The sequence below is a fragment of the Caretta caretta genome, chromosome 1, assembly GCF_965140235.1.
Source record: "Caretta caretta isolate rCarCar2 chromosome 1, rCarCar1.hap1, whole genome shotgun sequence".
In the NCBI taxonomy this organism is placed as follows: Eukaryota; Metazoa; Chordata; order Testudines; family Cheloniidae; genus Caretta; species Caretta caretta.
The window spans coordinates 63,753,307-63,772,959 of record NC_134206.1 but is presented as its reverse complement, the minus strand read 5'-3'; the positions used below and the strand labels follow the sequence as shown (position 1 = coordinate 63,772,959).

At 40.8% G+C, this 19,653-nt stretch overlaps 1 protein-coding gene across 3 annotated transcripts in view; it reads right to left on the bottom strand.

Moving 5' to 3' along the window:
• Nucleotides 1-19,653, bottom strand: part of VWA8 (von Willebrand factor A domain containing 8) — a 287,936-nt gene that overhangs the window by 30,113 nt on the left and 238,170 nt on the right. For 2 of the 3 annotated variants that reach the window (XM_048851261.2, XM_048851269.2), the window contains exons 38-39: nt 9,191-9,299; nt 8,062-8,218 (exon numbers count right to left, since the gene is read on the bottom strand). In XM_048851261.2, coding sequence (XP_048707218.2) covers nt 8,062-8,218; nt 9,191-9,299 — 266 coding nt within the window. Of the gene's footprint in view, nt 1-8,061; nt 8,219-9,190; nt 9,300-19,653 lie in introns of those variants that run through there. The other variant, XR_007356839.2, reaches the window with a different exon arrangement.

Genomic DNA, 19,653 nt, shown 5'->3' with positions numbered 1-19,653 from the left:
TAATGTTTTTCTACACTGAATTATACACTTTGTGAGACAGTCGTTACAGAAGATTATTACAGCACCATAGCTAGGAAGAGGAAAATTCTCAATATTGTGCACTGAGACAAAATAGGTGAGGTAAAATCTTTTATTGGACCAACTTCACAGAGCTCTTGTTTAGGTGTGGGGAAGGTAACCAGAGTGTCTAAGCAGGCCGTCCCTAGCTATTGTGGGGCCCTACATAGCCGGCCCACAAGCCCCAAGCCAGTGAGTGCAGGCCCAGCCCTGCTGCACTCCTCAGGGGCGGGGCGGAGCAGAGCTTTGGGGAAGGGGTGGAGTGGGGGTAGGAAGAGGCGGGGCTGGGGTGGAGGCCATGGGGAAGAAGCGGGGCAGGGGCTGGAGCAGCAAGCAGCTGCGCAGGGCACCAGGAAATTTGGTGCCCCAAATTTCCTGGTGCCCTACGCATCTGCATACTTTGCGCATGGGTAAGGACGGCTCTGCATCTAAGCTAAATACAAGTTGGGACAGATTGTAAAGCATAAGGTGTTCACACATGCTGAAAGACACCACTTAAAATGAAGTTGGCAGTTATTGGTTAGAAAGTGGGTCAAGGGCATGTGTGGTGTTGTGATGATCCATAAAACCAGTCTCTGCTGAGTTCATGGTTTTTAGTGTGTAGCAGAGTTATCTTGTGTCTCATATCCTGGGAACACCACGGCTACTGCAAACAACATTGTGCACTGGCATTTACCTTGGTGACTCCTGGAATCTGAGTTTAATACCTTCGCAACCCAGAGAAAATGTATCTCCAAATATTAAACTAAAGATCATGTTTTACTATAGTAGTCTATGCGATGTTGTATTATTTAAATGCAACAAATGGACCAAAGGTATTAACATAATCATTCACTGCCCAACATTAAACAGTGTTAAAGGTCTGAAGTTTGGTATACAGAGACCTCAGCCTGCTTTGTATAATGGCAAACATACCATTAAAAATCCTTTTAACCTTTGAAATGTAAAGAATTAAGTAAGGCTTTCATTTTAACCACAATTCTTGTTCCCTTTCCCTTTAGCTGAAGAGAGTTTTTAGAAGGAAAATCCCCATTGTTTCAGAGTCTCTTGGAAGGTAAAAACTATTCTTCTGAGGGAAAGAGAAGAAGTTAGTTGAGATGAGCTAGAGCTGTTGTTACTGCTGTTTTAAAGTCCAATACCGTTTTATCTCAGGTGGTGTTTCGGACACAGCTGGGATTCAGCTGGATACAAATCTTACATTAAACATTAAAAATTTTAAAACAAAGTTTTGTTTGAAATGAACTTTGAAAATAATCGCTTGTTTGCTGAAGTGCCATCTTCTGAGAGAGTCACACATTGGGCTGCCAAAAATATTGCATTAATTTAGATGGAATAAATGGGCCAAGGTGTGAACATAACTGTCCAACATTAAATAGTGTTAAATTCTGTTCCGTCTCCCTTTAGCTGGAGAGAGTTTTAGAAGAAAAAAAACCCCCATTTGACAGTCTCTAAGATGGTACCGAAGACGGTAAATCTGTCCTTTTGAGGAAAAGAGAAGAAGTTAGTTGAGATGAGCTGGAGCTGTTTGTTGCTGCAGCTGCTGCTAAAGTCCGACAGATCCCGTTTCATCTCAGGTGGGTTTGGGATTCAGGTGGAGCTGGTAGGAGTGGTGATGTCATCTGGATCCCTCTCTCTGCCTCAATTTGGTCAAGACACCTCAGAATTAGGACAAAGCTGGTCTAGGGTCTCAGGACATGGTGCGGGAGGCAGCCATCATGGAGAAGCTCACTCTAGTAGCCTCCATCTGGATTCTTCTCTATTCCACCCCTCCAAAGTCTTTCTTTAAGAACCCACAAAGGGAATGGTGGGTGGAATAGCCCATCCCCTCATTATTTTGTCCATCAATTAAGTCTAATATCAGACACACCAATTCTGGTTCATTAATTTCCAGTTCCACATATTCTGTTTTTACCAAAAATGAATTTAACAGTCCTTGAACAATATGAGTAGGCCTTTTCGTTTAAACTAATTTAGCTTTTCTATCTCCTTTTTGTATTTTTTCCCCATCAACACTAGTTATTATAGGTTATTGTGACAACTTGTGAACTTTCACATACTTTTTACAGTTGAGTTCATGAGAGTAAATTTATAGGCCCAATTATCACAACAGTGACCATCCACTATGAAAGTCCACCTGCCAGAAGTAGCTTGATTACACTACTCTATTAACATTCACATGTCTCTCCAAATATTTACAAAGGATTGTCTCAAATGTCAAGGTGGATGCTGCATGAAAAATGATACAATCAGCAGACTGCAGTCTATTAGTTTGATGTCTACAATTACAGTGGCTGTACCAGTTATCCTCTCCCTACAGAGGGGAATTATACTGCAAGATTAATAAGAAAACCAGTGCTTAGTCTAGAATTAAAAACAGTTCAGCAAAAGAGCTATGCAATATCTGAGGTTTTGCATAAGTTGTCTGATCTTTGAGAGCTCAAAAAACACATTGTGCTTACAGGTATGGATGAATAGTATGATCACATTACACATAAAAATGCACCATGTGTTATTTTAGTTACGATGAAAACTGGAAATAATATGACCGGTTGTAACAGCTTTCTGAAAAATCTCTTGTAAGGTGTGTGGAACTCTCAGGGGATTCTAGAAGTTGAAACTGGGGTGGAGAGTAGCAGAATAAACAGAGACCACTTTTATTCAACTGATAATGTCAGTGATTTGATGTGTTTTCCATAGCCAGTAGATTTCAGCCAGGAAATTTCAGGAGTGATAATTTTAAATCCTAGCCTCCCACTCAGAACTGCTAAACAGGCTGCACTATATTTAAGTAGTCCTTTCAGATAATTACATATAAACAGTGAATCTTGCAATTCACTTCACTCTTTCCTTAGTCTAGACCCCAACCTTTCTTGGACTATGCAGCAGGTTCCTTACTAGTTCCTATTACCACTCAGTAAACTTGACAGTAATATTATTATTTATTATTTGCATTATTGTAGTGCCTAGGAGCTTTAGTCATGACCATTCTGATAAGGCTTTTTGAGGTTTGTGGTCTTACATTGGCCTGGAGAGGGTACCAGCCTTCTTTCAATGTCTTGTAGATTACTGAGGGAAATGGAGGAGTTTGCTTGGCATATGTTGACAACATTTGTATTTTTAGCCGAATCTGGGAAGAATGTATGTCCCAGGTTAGGAGGCTTCTCCACTGCCTTAGGGAGGCAGGACTGGCTGTAAAGGTAGAAAAGTATAAAGCGGAGTAGTAGAAGTGACTTATCTGGGACACAGTCTGGGGAGTGGTCTCATGAAGCCAGACCCTGCAAAGATGGAGGCCATTAAGGACTGACCCGCTCTCAAAATAAAAAAAACAAAAACAGGCCCACTCCTTTATTTGATGGTGGGGTTTTACAGGAGATTTGTACCCCTACATTAACTCCCTAGCTGCTCCTATCATTGAATTATAAAAGGGTAAGTCAGACAAAGTAGTTTGGATGGAACAGTGTCAAACAGCTTTCTGTGAACTGAAGGAAACCCTAAGCAAAGATCCAGTTCTGGTAAACCCAGATTTTCACAAACCCTTTATGGTCTTCACGGATACCTCAGACACTGTGTTGATGCAGACTAATGCTTAGGAAGAGACATCAATTTGCACAGCTAAGCACAAAACTGTTCCCCAGGGAAAAGAATTATGCAACTATTGAAAAGTAATGTCTTGCAACTGTGTGGGCTCGTAAGAGGATGCATGGAAGAAGATCTGTAAGGGTGGCACTTTATTGTATATGGATCGCTTGCCTGGCTCAATCATATGAAAGCTTCTAATGCCAGGTTGTTATGGACTATAACCCTCCATAATTATGATTATGGAAGTAATTCATATTAAGGGGAATGCAAATATTATTGCTTGTGTGTTGTCCCACCGTGCTTGACTGTCTCTAAATCACTGGGAGTAATCCCGCTCAGTTTGTTCTTAAAGGGGGAAGAGATGTGGATCTTGGAGGAATTTTTGTAATATTTTTATGAAGCATTATTCAGTTTACCCACTGACTTTGTATGTCTAGCCACTGAGTGTGAAGGGATTAATTTCTTCTCTGGGACAAGAGGAACAAGAGAGATGTTGGAATCATATAGGTGTCAGCCTGTCTGGGTGGGACCAAAATGCACCATCAAGAACTGAATGGAATCAGTACAGATAAATGGAGAGACAGTGGAAGACCCAAGGACTGGACATTAACTTGTGAACACAGCATAGCTGCATCTGGAGACAAAGCATATGTCTACACTGCAACGTAAGCCCAGGGTGTGTGGGGCTCAAGCATGCAGACTTGGTGTTTGTAAGTCAAGGCCTGAGAGTCTATGCTGATTTAGAATTTCTGGATTCTGGTCTCTTACCTGCACTCATGCATTTACACTGTACTTCGCAGGCCCGAGTCAAACCAGTCTATCCCAGGCTTCCTAGCACCCTCCCGAGCTGTAGCCACTCTAGCCCTTGTTTGTGGTGCAGTGTAAGAAAACTTGACTGCCCATCCCATGGTAGTTTACAGGAAGTTGTTGCAGCCTCTAATACATCATGCAGAGCCATGTTTTGGGTCTGCATGCCTCTGGCAACTGGAGCCAGCAACAAGGAGTCACCACCATCTATCCTGCTTGGGCTGGAGTCTGAGCCCAGGCTTACATTCCAGTGTAGACTACCCAAAGGGATCAGGTATGAACAAACCGGGGCTTAAGCTGCACACAGATAGAGACAATGGACTCCAGCAAACCATGGAAAGTTGGAGCAATTGCTTCAGTCAATGCAGACTCTGACTTAAACTTGGCATTTCCATGCAAACCTAAGGACTTTCAAAGGGTTGATTTCAGTTGACTAATAAATGCTGGCTTATTCTGAAAAGGCTACCCTGCATTGCTCCCTGCAGGGGTAAAATCTCTAACAGGAGTCTGAATTCATTTGGACTAACTGGAGAGTGCACTATGATAAACAAGGGTGTTGTGACCCAAAGGGCCCAGTCTTGGAGTCATGAGACTGCATCATCCTTGTAAAAGCCAAACTGAAAGCCTGGCAATAACAGGAGTACACCCAAAGGGACTGTCTGAAGGCTGGGACGTCAAACCCCATGTAGATCCATGATAGCTGGTGACAGACTGTCAGGTACTGGATACAACAGTAGTATTTTGCAACAAATTACTGTAACAGCTAAAACGCGGTAAGTCAAAGGAAACAGTAAGGAAAATGGTGTTTAATCAGCTCCATAAGGAAGATTATACAGCCGTTTAGTAAGAAAAGGTTGTGTTGGAAAAGCTAACCAAGTCACAGCTGATTGAACTGCTTGAGAAGGATAATTAGGCCAAGAACCATGGTCCAGTTCCAGACAAAATTTCAAGTAAGCAGCCCAACTCGTCAGCGTCAGTCAGAAGGGACAGAGGCCCAGCTATCTCGGAGGGCAGAGGAGAGTCCAAGGAGGACTGCTGCAGTGTTATACAGAATCAATGTGGTTTCAAGCTCCCAGAGTGGGCCAAATACAGTACTGTGTGTATAAGTCAGTGGTGGGCAACCTGCGGCCCGTCAGGATAATCCACTGGCGGGACACAAAACAGTTTGTTTACATTGACCGTCCTCAGGCACGGCCACCTGCAGCTCCCAGTGGCTGCAGTTTGCCGTTCCCAGCCAATGGGAGCTGTGTGAAGCGGTGAGGGCCACAGAAATGTGCTGGCTGCTGCTTCCCACAGCTTCCATTGGCCGGGAACTGCAAACCGCAGCCACTTGAAGCTGCGGGCAGCCGTGCCTGCGGACGGTCAATGTAAACACTGTTTACATTGTGTGCGGCCCATGGGCCGTAGGTTGCCCACCACTGGTATAAGTCCTGGGACTTTAATAATCCATGAGTTGTTGATGGTGCAGATATTCAGGTTCTATAGCACGCAGCTGCAACATTCCCATGTCATCTATTTGTAGGCGCTAGCTTTCCCCGGTAAGAAGGATAATATTCTGAAAAGGAGTAACTGGGGGAAGGGAAAAAACATAAAAGCATGTTGGAGGGAGGTAGAGAGGGGTGTGTGTATGCATCTGTATGTATAATACAAAAAGCTACAAAAATGTCAAAATATTTCATAGCTAACCGCAATAGTTGAGTCATTTTGAAGAACAGAGATATATAAACAGTGAGGTAATTTACCAACATCAGGTTCTATAAATAAATGAATAAAATATTGTACAAAAAGGAAATAAAACTGGGGTGGGTGTACATATTGCCAGTTGAAGTAAGTTTTTCTAAAAAGCCATTTTGTTTCATAGAATCATAGAAGATTAGGGTTGGAAAAGACCTCAGGAGGTCATCTAGTCCAACCCCCTGCTCAAAGCAAGACCAATCCCAACTAAATCATCCCAGCCAGACCTTTGTCAAGCCAGCCTTTAAAAACCTCTAAGTATGGAGATTCCACCACCTCCCTAGGTAACCCATTCCCGTGCTTCACGCCCTCCTAGTGAAATAGTTTTTCGTAATACCAACCTAGACCTCCCCCATTGCAACTTGAGACCATTGCTCCTTGTTCTGTAATGTGCCACCACTGAGAACAGTGTAGCTCCATCCTCTTTGGAACCCCCACCTTCAGGTAGTTGAAGGCTGCTATCAAATCCCCCCTCACTCTTCTCTTCTGCAGACTAAAGAAGCCCAGTTCCCTCAGCCTCTCCTTGTAAGTCATGTGCCCCAGCCCCCTAATAATTTATGTTGCCCTCCGCTGGACTCTCTCCAATTCCTTTTGTTTTCCATTATCATTTTCTGTGCAGCTCTCATATAGTGTTTGTTTTCTTTGTCTTATCTGCTTTGAATTCAATGTTAACCCCTTTGATGATCATAGAACACTATAGGCAATTTGGTAATAAAATACTGCTGAACATAAAGTTTTGAGCTGAGTGCTGAAGAGCTAAATTGTTAATTAAACAAAAATCTAATGAATCAACAGTGCAGTGCACATTCTATATTTAATACCCCCAAGAAAACAATAATAAAAATTGTTTATATATCTGTGTAAGCAAGTGGCATTCCCACACTGCTTAAATAACAGCAGATGTCAGTTCCTGATGGAGCTTCTCCAGAACTTAGTGGTTCCTAGGATGGATTTTACTCTCCATCTAGTAGTTCCTTCTGTCCTAGTGACACTCTCAAACTGTCTTATAGCCTGGGTGGGAAATAATAGAACCCACTTGGTCTGGCTGCCAATATGAGTCAGCAGAAGAACTCTGCATCTTTATGCAACGTACCACAGTTTGACACTAGGGGTGAGTCAGCAGAAACGTGCTAAATTTCTATGCATGGTCTTAGAACCTGACACACTATGCATCTAAAAGCCATTACACATCATGCTAATGCTGGTAAGAACTCTGGTCCTCTTAAGAAAGTCATCTGAGTTATGACAATTTATATGAGCAAAAGACTTGGCCCTAGATCCTTTAAAAATAAGCTATTTTGCTTTTCAAGGATAATTTTCAAAGCAGTTTAAAGGGACTGTTTGTTGGATACTGAAGCTTTACAATGGTGGATTTTTACCATCTGTATATAATCTGAATTCTTCATAATTTAAATGGGAATTTGTATATGGTTATGACATTTTTCATAAGAGTAGGAGCATTTACAACAAGGACCTGGCCAAATTCTCACTCAGGTAATTACAAACTGCCCACACAAATCACCCTAGCATTTTAATAGTGTGGTTTCAATAAGATATAGTTTTCTTCACTTCCTGTCTTAAACTGTGAAACAGTATGAAGGTGTACTGGTAAACAGCTGTGATTACTGTATGCAGTGTTGTTGTAGCCATGTTGATCCCAGGATGTTAGAGAGTCAAGGTGGGTGAGGTAATATCTGTCATTGGACCAACTTCTATTGGTGAGAGAGACAAGCTTTCAAGCTTACAAAGAGCTCTTCTGTGATTGCTGTAATTTCATCTGAACAATTTCAGCCATCTTTGTTATAATGCTTCCATACAGCTATTCTTCTTGGTGTGGATGGGTGGTGGGCAGAATGGAGGCCGAAATAAAATTTGAATACTAACCTCTGTTTAAAGGCCTTTTCACCCATCTCCCTTGCAGCTCTCTTCACCTCCTCAGGAACAGCATCTTTCTCAGCTTGAGATATCTGGTAAACTTTGTGGCCAGCATCCAGTCTATAGGGCCCACCTTTGCCGCCCAGCCCTGCTGTGTCTCTCCCACCTAGAACAGATGATATGAAAATCAAGTATGTGTCATAACTATCACATAAATCTTCCTCTTTTAAAACCTCCACTATCACCCCACCCCAAGTCCCACAGAAAATACGTTATTTGCATTTGCAAATAACTGTGTACTTTCAAAAGTGAAGTAATACCATGGTCAAGTGGAGTTCTGACTCCAGTTTTATACTATTTTGCAATCAAAATAAGGCCCTTTATTCTTCAAAGATGAAATTCACCCCTGTGCAGAGAGCTTACACTCCACTTAACTCCTACTTTAAATCCTCAAAGCTATTAGCCCTTAAAACTATTAACTTTGCTTCCTGTAAATTAACAATGTAACTCCAGGTTTCAGAGTAGCAGCCGTGTTAGTCTGTATTCGCAAAAAGAAAAGGAGTACTAATGGCACCTTGGTTAGTCTCTAAGGTGCCAATGTAACTCCAGAATTTGTTGTTTGTGTGCCTATGGTTTTCACTACTGTGTACAGTGTGACTGCTGTCATATCATTCAGAATTAGGAGACACTGAACTCTTTGAATGGATGGAATCAGATATTAACAACCTTAACCAAAGTGAAGGAGTACTTGTGGCACCTTAGAGACTAACCAATTTATTTGAGCATGAGCTTTCGTGAGCTACAGCTCACGAAAGCTCATGCTCAAATAAATTGGTTAGTCTCTAAGGTGCCACAAGTACTCCTTTTCTTTTTGCGAATACAGACTAACACGGCTGTTACTCTGAAACTTAACCAAAGTGTAAGAAATAAAGATTTCTAATATCTACTTGCCTGGTCCTGGGTATCTATGTTTATATGATTCTGAAGAACTTTTTACCTTCCACAGTATGGATTAAAAACTGACAGCAGGAAAAGAATTTAATGATAAAATACTTTTGAAATTTAGAACTGTCACCAAAGTTATCTGAGACATCCTTCAAAGACTCACGCAAATCACGAGAACACAACGAATGCTAACCTGTTCCACCAGCCCAGGTGTTTCCGCCAACATGGGGCATGTTGTCTAGATCTATCTTTCCATGCTTAGGGGAGCTCACATCCAAACCACTGTCTCTCTCAATGGTTATCTGTGAAATTAAAAAGAAAGTAAGTTGAAAATATCTCTTCTTATTATACCCAGCATGAATTCTATGACCATCGTGATGGCATGATGATAATACATTGTGTCCTACTTAGGAGCCATAGGCCCAGAGTGAACTCAAGAGATGTATTATTTCATAGGCCAGTAAATACAAAACATGTAAAAAAAAATAGCCAGGAGGAGAAAGGTCAGAGCTGCACAGGCTCTTAGAATACTGCAAACCAACCAAACCAAAGAGCAGTCTTGGGACTTGTCCACACTAGGAAAAAAGGTGTTTATTTAAAATGTGATAACTAACACTTTTAAAATCCGAACACAGACAGGATAAGAAATAGTTTTAACATGTGTTGGTTGGCTGATGTGAAGCTGAGGGGTCACCTCAACCAGCTAATATGTTAAAACTACAACTCAGTGACCGGTTTCAAGATGCCAGCTTCAAAGACCTGAAGGCTGACCTCTCTTCACTCACAAATAGGCAAATTTTCTGCATCTGTCTACTAACATACCTGAACCCTGTTCTTAAATAAAAGGTTAGTTCAAGTTACACGCTCATTTAATCCTTGGCCTGTCTGCCAACAAAGGTGATGTTTGTAATGGTGGTTTTCTGATATGCACACCTATCCACTGTGGGGCTGGACTTTGCCCACCAGCTCAATGGACACAAAAAACACCAAACAGCTGTCGGATGGTAATGACAGCATCAAATTGGAGACATTTAGGTAAAAGAATGACTCTCCATTACCACTCCTCTGAGTCATCTAGTGACTCAATTCCTAATGTATACATTTTCTTTATAGTAATAATTTTGTATAAATTAAAGCTATTTACTGTTACTTGAAATATAATGACACAGAACTGTAGGTAATAAAATTGATCTAGCTTCTATGAATGAACTCTTCCCACCCATATACTTACTTTACATTTATTTTAATGTAAAATTGATGCATTCTGAGAGTACACAATTTTACGGCCCATTAAGGAACAAGTTCTCTGGCATTAGCAGGGTTTCCATCAGAGCTGCAGAATAATTTAATCCCTGAATTCACTGTGTGCTGCAGACTCAACACAACACTGACAGGAATTCCAAATGTTCCTATGATCTGAAAACACATTCTAAAAACAGTGTATTGGCAACAGTTCAAAGAATAACTTTTTTCATCCTCATATTATTTTTATTAATTCATAAATGTATAATACACCCTCTGTGAAACATGTCATCAATGTAAAATAAAGGTAAATAAAGATCTAATCTGATAAATATCATTAATTTAAAATTTGCATACTAAAAACAGACTTTCAAAAGCACACCACAGTGTTTTGTCCTTATTTCAGTGGGCTGTATAATTTTTTTTTAAGTGGGTGCCTTTAAGGATAAAGTAAACAGTACCTTTTAGTGTAACTGCTTGACTAGCATTTTAAACATACCAAAGTCAATGGGTACACCAAAATAGCTGAGTTTATTTTAAAAAAAAAGAATGAAGGCCTTACAAGATGTAATGAAAATATTTATTCTTCAAAAAGAAACTAAAAACATGGGAAACTCGCTGCACTTTGGCCCTTATGGACCCTTTCTCTATTGAAAAATAAACAAAAATCCTACAAAGGGAAGCTTTATGCAGCTTATTTTGGTGTACTTAGTGACATTCAGCTGGTACTTTATTTTTCCATTGAGCAAAGTTCACAAAGTGCTGATTATTTTGAAAGACAGCCATTTTTGACATATTACTATTGGAAAGTTATAGTTTGAGACAGAATTGTATACTAGCTAGTGTTTGCAATTTTAAAATTAACATAAAATTATAAAGCCCTTTTTTGCCAGCATAAGCTCCATCTACCCACTTTTCAAGTGCAGACGTACCCTTATACTCGGTAGCAATTTAATTGATACATTAGCTTTTTCTAAGAATTTGGCACCACTATTGCTCTTACTTTGATTAACAATCTGTCTTACTGCTCTTAGCCACAGCAAAATATTCAATATAATCTTACTTTTTATTAAAAAATTAAAACAGACAAAACAAAACAAAATAAGTGCGAGAAAGAACAAGCGAGCAGTCTAGAATTAGTCTTAGTTTAGCAACTTGCCCTTACTAAGTTCTCTGTATTTAATTAGCAGATGTTTTTGTTTGAATATTTGGAATACTCAAAGTGCTAGTATGGTATATAACAACAGTGATGTGTATTAACTGTTACAGTGACCTGGACATGTGGATCAAAAGGGAGGGCTGAATCAAAGATGAAAACATGACTATGGACTTGAACGACTTGGAATATTAAGACACAGGGAGGAAGGAGAAGGTTATGGGGGAAGATGAAGAGCTCAGTTTTGATCACGATAAGGGTCAACTAACAGCTAGACATTCATAAGGGTAAGTCAGAAAGATAGGCTGAGAATTTTGTTTGGCTGGAAGAAGATAGGTCCAGAGTATATTTGTGAGTCATCAGCATAAAGATAATAGTCAAAGCCATGATAGTGAATGACACCATCCAGAGAGGAAGAAAGGGGAAGTGAGCAATGACAAAGCTTTGAGACTTCCACAGAAAGTGGGAGAGTGGAAGAGTATCCCCTCGCCAATGAAACTCTGACGAAGGTAGGAGGAGAACCAGGAGAGAACAGAGTCAGGAAAGTCACAATTTTGAGAAGAATTAGTCAATGACACCAACGGCAGCTGATATTTCAAGCAGGAGGAGGAAGAGGTCCTGAAATATGGCAGGTAGAGGTCCTCAAAGACTGGTGAGAGCCATTTCAATTGACTGTAGGAGTGGAAGCTAGATTGGATGGGATCTTGAATGAAATTAAAGGTGTATGTAAGACAAAGGTGGTAGACTGCATGATCAGTGAGTTTGAAGATGAAGCAGAGAAGGGAGATGGGATCAAAGCTGGATTTTTTATAATGGGAGAGATCAAATTTGTGCATCCTTTGATTAACTGGATCCTCACTGTGTGAGAGTTCTAAGGAGAGCTAGGTGAAATGCAGCAGATTGTGTGCTGGAGCTAAGATCACCCCTCAACAAAAATATAACCAAAGGTTGGGAGTCGTCTTGAGGTAATTGACGGTTAAAAGTTAAGCAGTCAATTGAGGGCTCAGGAGATGTATTTGGAGTCAGGAAAATTGAAAGATGCAAGTAGGGGAAGGATCTAGTCAGGCATGTTACACATACATAGATAATTTGCCAGTAGAAGTGCTAACTATCCCTTCTGATGAGATTTCTTTTGAATTCATTGCATGCCTTTATCAAACTAGTTAAATAATTTGATTGTTTTAGTCAGGTTTTAACTATAGTGAAATTTCAATTTTTCTTGAAGTGAAACTTGTGCCATTTCATTATGTGCTTATAACTGTAGGCAAATGACAAACTTTATTCATTACTGTTAAGATTTTGCATAGTATGCTGTGCATATCACAGCTAAGTAAAACAACAGATGAATTCAGTCAAAAGTCTTTTGAGCTGTAGCTATGAGGTAAGGGTGACAGCAGAATAGCTGGAAAATATTTTGAAATTTTTCTTTTAAGATTTCCTTCTCTGAGGACTGGTTTCCACCACAACCACAAGCTCTGCAGTGACCATGGCATGTCTTTCTTTTGTGTGTGTCTAGGTTTGTTTACATGTTAGTGATTCATGCTCTAGAAATGTATTTATTTTTCCATTTTATCTGCCTTTCTTTGGCCAGGTACTTCTTCAGGGCTTCCTACCTACAAACAGCAGAATTGTCATCCTCTACTATGCTGCATATGAGCCTGATCCTGAGTCCCTATGAAGACACAATTTCCAATGAAGTTAATAGGTTGATCTGGACAAGCTGTCTAGGGCCCTCAAATTCTAAGGGAGTTAAAGGCCTGTCACAAATCACCCCAACTGACTCGATCACACAGTTCTGGCTTTTTAAACATCTCACTGTATTACAGGACTGATATATATTTGTGTTTCCTCTTACTGATTACAGTAGATACTCCCAATACTAGGAGTGATATAAACTAACAAAGAAGAAAAAACGTATCACTCTTCATATATACAAATGTGAAGTAGACATACAACCTCAGAGAGCTCAGATATATGACTTACTGAATTGAATGCCACAATGAAATTAGGTCTTCCATATTACATTGGTGCCAATCAGCTATTTAATTTATGCCATACTGTAATATGTACAATATGGAGACCTATGCTGGCCAGGCAATATATGAAAGGGGTACTCTGTCATGTGTTAATTGAGTCTCAGCTAGTTAAATATGTTTGGAATTAGGTCCAGAATTACATTCACAACACTACGTGTGTAAATGTGTCACTGCTTACATATTATTAAATGTGATTGTTTTACTTACTGCCGTGAATTATAAAAATTATAAAATTATAAAATCTAATGAAAGAAATTAATGAACAGTAACTACAGCAATAAATTGGAAATCAGTGGCATCAATCAAATATAAGGTCCAATTTTGGGATTTTTATAGCCTCATGGTGTTAGAAAGGAGCTGAAAAAAGGTTTATTATGACCTACAGAGCTGACCGCATTAAACAGTGGATTATCTCTATGAGCAATTATAGCAATTGAAGATGAAGGATGTGTCTGCAGTAACCCACTGTGAAATAAGAAAAGGAGTACTTGTGGCACCTTAGAGACTGTGAAATGTGTTTTTTTTAAAAAACACGTATAAATTATGGAGGCACCAGTTGTAGCTCTGAAGCTAAGGTAATCTGAGTTTTGCACTTTATTCAGGGATTCTACTACTTTACCACGTATGAAAAATAACAGTGTGTCCCCCAAAATTACAGCACTTAGCCTTTGAGTAAGAATGAATTTTACAAGTAAATTTGTTAATTAGTTTATGTTAAATTAATTTTAAAAATAGGTCATTTCAGATCTTTCTTTTTGTTCCTAATAATCTTAATGACCGCTAGACAACCAAACAATCTTAACTCTGCTCTATAGTGACACCATGATGGGAAGAAGGAAAAAAGTCTTTAAAAATAAGTTTTGTTTAATTTGGAACCATAAACACTAAATGTCTTATTATAATCATATGGTTATTAAAAGGTGTCACTAGCAGGCAGAGTTAAGGTTGTTTGGGTACTTTAACTGTGTATTTCCATGCCTTAAAAGGAATCCGAACAGGTTAGGTTTAATCTTAACTCTGAATTTATAGTGCTTGTTTTGGATAACAACATCCCTAAATATAAGGTAGTTTGTCCTAAATTACTGATATGTACTCTCAACCCTAAGTTAATTTTATCAGATTTTTGTTTAGGAATACATACACACACACAACTGATGGGCAAGAATTGTTTCTTCACTTCCCAATTTTCAGGCAAACAATAAGGATATTTAAAAACTCATGCGTACAGTGATTGATTCATTGGGATGATACCTAATATGTATTAGGCAGCTCCGGTACGAAACTGCCTCATACTGTGAATGAGGGGCGATCAACAGGTTATCTCAAGTGCTTACATACAAATGCACAAAGCCTTGGAAACAAGCAGGGAGAACTGGAGGTCCTGGTGATGTCAAGGAACTATGACGTGATTGGAATAACAGAGACTTGGTGGGATAACTCACATGAGTGGAGTACTGTCATGGATGGTTATAAACTGTTCAGGAAGGACAGGCAGGGCAGAAAAGGTGGGGGAGTAGCACTGTATGTAAGGGAGCAGTATGACTGCTCAGAGCTCCGGTACGAAACTGCAGAAAAACCTGAGTGTCTCTGGATTAAGTTTAGAAGTGTGTGCAACAAGAGTGATGTAGTGGTGGGAGTCTGCTATAGACCACCAGACCAGGGGGATGAGGTAGATGAGGCTTTCTTCCGGCAGCTCACGGAAGCTACTGGATCGCATGCCCTGATTCTCATGGGTGACTTTAATTTTCCTGATATCTGCTGGGAGAGCAACACAGCGGTGCATAGACAATCCAGGAAGTTTTTGGAAAGCGTAGGGGACAATTTCCTGGCGCAAGTGCTCGAGGAGCCAACTAGGGGGGGCGCTTTTCTTGACCTGCTGCTCACAAACCGGGTAGAATTAGTGGGGGAAGCAAAAGTGGATGGGAATCTGGGGGGCAGTGACCATGAGTTGGTTGAGTTCAGGATCCTGACACAGGGAAGAAAGGTAAGCAGCAGGATACGGACCCTGGACTTCAGGAAAGCAGACTTCGACTCCCTCAGGGAACGGATGGCCAGGATCCCCTGGGGGACTAACTTGAAGGGGAAAGGAGTCCAGGAGAGCTGGCTGTATTTCAAGGAATCCCTGTTGAGGTTACAGGGACAAACCATCCCGATGAGTCGAAAGAATAGTAAATATGGCAGGCGACCAGCTTGGCTTAATGGTGAAATCTTAGCGGATCTTAAACATAAAAAAGAAGCTTACAAGAAGTGGAAGGTTGGACATATGACCAGGGAAGAGTATAAAAATATTGCTAGGGCATGTAGGAATGTTATCAGGAGGGCCAAATCGCACCTGGAGCTGCAGCTAGCCAGAGGTGTCAAGAGTAACAAGAAGGGTTTCTTCAGGTATGTTGGCAACAAGAAGAAAGCCAAGGAATGTGTGGGCCCCTTACTGAATGAGGGAGGCAAACTAGTGACAGAGGATGTGGAAAAAGCTAATGTACTCAATGCTTTTTTTGCCTCTGTTTTCACTAACAAGGTCAGCTCCCAGACTGCTACGCTGGGCATCACAAAATGGGGAAGAGATGGCCAGCCCTCTGTGGAGATAGAGGTGGTTAGGGACTTTTTAGAAAAGCTGGACGTGCACAAGTCCATGGGGCCGGACGAGTTGCATCCGAGAGTGCTGAAGGAACTGGCGGCTGTGATTGCAGAGCCATTGGCCATTATCTTTGAAAACTCGTGGCGAACCAGGGAAGTCCCGGATGACTGGAAAAAGGCTAATGTAGTGCCAATCTTTAAAAAAGGGAAGGAGGAGGATCCTGGGAACTACAGGCCAGTCAGCCTCACTTCAGTCCCTGGAAAAATCATGGAGCAGGTCCTCAAAGAATCAATCCTGAAGCACTTGCATGAGAGGAAAGTGATCAGGAACAGCCAGCATGGATTCACCAAGGGAAGGTCATGCCTGACTAATCTAATCGCCTTCTATGATGAGATTACTGGTTCTGTGGATGAAGGGAAAGCAGTGGATGTATTGTTTCTTGACTTTAGCAAAGCTTTTGACACAGTCTCCCACAGTATTCTTGTCAGCAAGTTAAGGAAGTATGGGCTGGATGAATGCACTACAAGGTGGGTAGAAAGCTGGCTAGATTGTCGGGCTCAACGGGTAGTGATCAATGGCTCCATGTCTAGTTGGCAGCCGGTATCAAGTGGTGTGCCCCAAGGGTCGGTCCTGGGGCCGGTTTTGTTCAATATCTTCATAAATGATCTGGAGGATGGTGTGGATTGCACTCTCAGCAAATTTGCGGATGATACTAAACTGGGAGGAGTGGTAGATACGCTGGAGGGGAGGGATAGGATACAGAGGGACCTAGACAAATTGGAGGATTGGGCCAAAAGAAATCTGATGAGGTTCAATAAGGATAAGTGCAGGGTCCTGCACTTAGGACGGAAGAACCCAATGCACAGCTACAGACTAGGGACCGAATGGCTAGGCAGCAGTTCTGCGGAAAAGGACCTAGGGGTGACAGTGGACGAGAAGCTGGATATGAGTCAGCAGTGTGCCCTTGTTGCCAAGAAGGCCAATGGCATTTTGGGATGTATAAGTAGGGGCATAGCGAGCAGATTGAGGGACGTGATCGTTCCCCTCTATTCGACATTGGTGAGGCCTCATCTGGAGTACTGTGTCCAGTTTTGGGCCCCACACTTCAAGAAGGATGTGGATAAATTGGAGAGAGTCCAGCGAAGGGCAACAAAAATGATTAGGGGACTGGAACACATGAGTTATGAGGAGAGGCTGAGGGAACTGGGATTGTTTAGCCTGCAGAAGAGAAGAATGAGGGGGGATTTGATAGCTGTTTTCAACTACCTGAAAGGGGGTTCCAAAGAGGATGGCTCTAGACTGTTCTCAATGGTATCAGATGACAGAACGAGGAGTAATGGTCTCAAGTTACAGTGGGGGAGGTTTAGATTGGATATTAGGAAAAACTTTTTCACTATGAGGGTAGTGAAACACTGGAATGCGTTACCTAGGGAGGTGGTAGAATCTCCTTCCTTAGAGGTTTTTAAGGTCAGGCTTGACAAAGCCCTGGCTGGGATGATTTAACTGGGAATTGGTCCTGCTTTGAGCAGGGGGTTGGACTAGATGACCTTCTGGGGTCCCTTCCAACCCTTATATTCTATGATCTATGATTCTATGATTCTATTCTGTTAAATAAATAAATGGCTGTTTACCTGATAGACTCAGAAGCACTCTATGTAAGCACCATGTTCACTGCCATTTCTAAGAAAACAGAACATAAGAATGGCCATACTGGGTCAGACCAAAGGTCCATCCAGCCCACTGTTAGGGAGTGAACCTAACAGGTAATGATCAAGTGATCTGTCTCCTGCCATCCATCTCCACCCTCTGACAAACACAGGCTAGGGACACCATTCCTTACCCATCCTGGCTAATAGCCATTAATAGAGTTAACCCCCATGAATTTATCCAGTTCTCTTTTAAATCCTGTTATAGTCCTAGCCTTCACAACCTCCTCAGGCAAGGAGTTCCACAGGTTGACTGTGCGCTGTGTGAAGAACTTCCTTTTGTTTTAAACCTGCTGTCTATTAATTTAATTTGGTGGCCCCTAGTTCTTATATTATGGGAACAGGTAAATAAGTTTTCCTTATTCACTTTCTCCACACCAGGAAAAGTTATTTTCTGTTGCAGAGGGAATTTGTGATGGAGGGTAGGGACTCTTTACTCAATAACCGACTAGATTTTGTGCTCCATGGTTAAATGGGTCATAAAGCAAAAGGTCCAACAGGTAGCCTAAACTTTGAATAGGTCATAATTATCCACATGAGAGCAATAAAGGCATCCAATTGGCTACCTTTTTATACAGATGGATAAAATGAACTCTTTAGGATACTTTTAGACTGAATAAATATATTGTTTGAACCCCTCTAATTGTTAGAATATTTATTAATGTGCACAGTTTAAGCACAAAGAGACAACATTGGTAATTATGACCAAGTGAGCATTTATGAAATCAGGTAAATCATTTGTCATTTTAACACAATCAAAATTCCTATGTACACCTTTTTCTCCATTCCCCACACACATTTCAACTAGTCCACACATCATTTCTCTGTTTCACAGGCCTATTGTTTTATTAAATCAAGGACCAAAAAATGAAGAGAGCGTCTTTGTTCCCAGAGAAAAATCTCTCATCCATTGCTCTACCTTTCCACCCAAAACCAGGTTCACCATTATCCATGGGAGTTTTGCATATGAGATCTAAACTTCATCTATACCTGTGATATAGCCAACACTTCTCTCAGCCTGAGATATTCCTATCACATATCCTTTTCTCAGTCTTTTCTACCTAAAATAAACTGACTTTCCAACAACAGCAGAACATCTAGTTAGATTTTATAATAGGCGACAAGAACTCTTTGTAATTAGTTGGGAGATCTTCGTTCAGAAAGGGGGTAAAAGGTCAGACCACATATGTGAAGGTCACTCCAGGATGAAGATACATCTAACTTGGATGGAAAGTAATAGATGAGCGACTCCCTTTCTGTGATCAACAAGTTTTGCCACTAATTAAGTGTGGAGATTTTTTTCGGTTGTCCCTTGACATAGATCTGGGTGCACTCTTGATGTCGATGGATTTATCTATCATATATAGTATCGTTGTAGCCATGTCAGTCCCAGGATATTAGAGACAAGATTGGTAATATAGCATTTTTTACTGGACCAACTTCTGCATAAGCTCGAAAATTCGTCTCTCTCACCAACAGAAGTTGATCCAATAAGAGATATTACCTCACCCACCTTGTCTATCATAGGCATTTCTAGTACTCCTGTCACCATACTATCTAGAGATGACACATTTTTGTTCAGCATAGTAAGATATCTAGAGAGTTTACAGACTTTTACACAGTGGCTTGTGTTTGTAGTCTTGTTCAGTTAGCTTTATTACAACTCCAGAGGGAATGAGAGGATTCACAGCCTTTCCTCAGCAACTGGTGCCAGAGTTCCTCCTTTGGAACCCTCATATGACTGAAAAGCCAGTTCCCTAAGGAGAATGGTGGAGGAAATGCTGGTTCCAATAGAAGTGAATCCTCACAGGCACAGAGAGATATAACTTCACTGCGTTAGCTTTAGTGAATGTACCCCTACAAATGTACACACTCATATCTTGTCTCTGTCCTTCTAAAGTATATTCTACATAATTTTAAGAAACTAAATTATTCTAA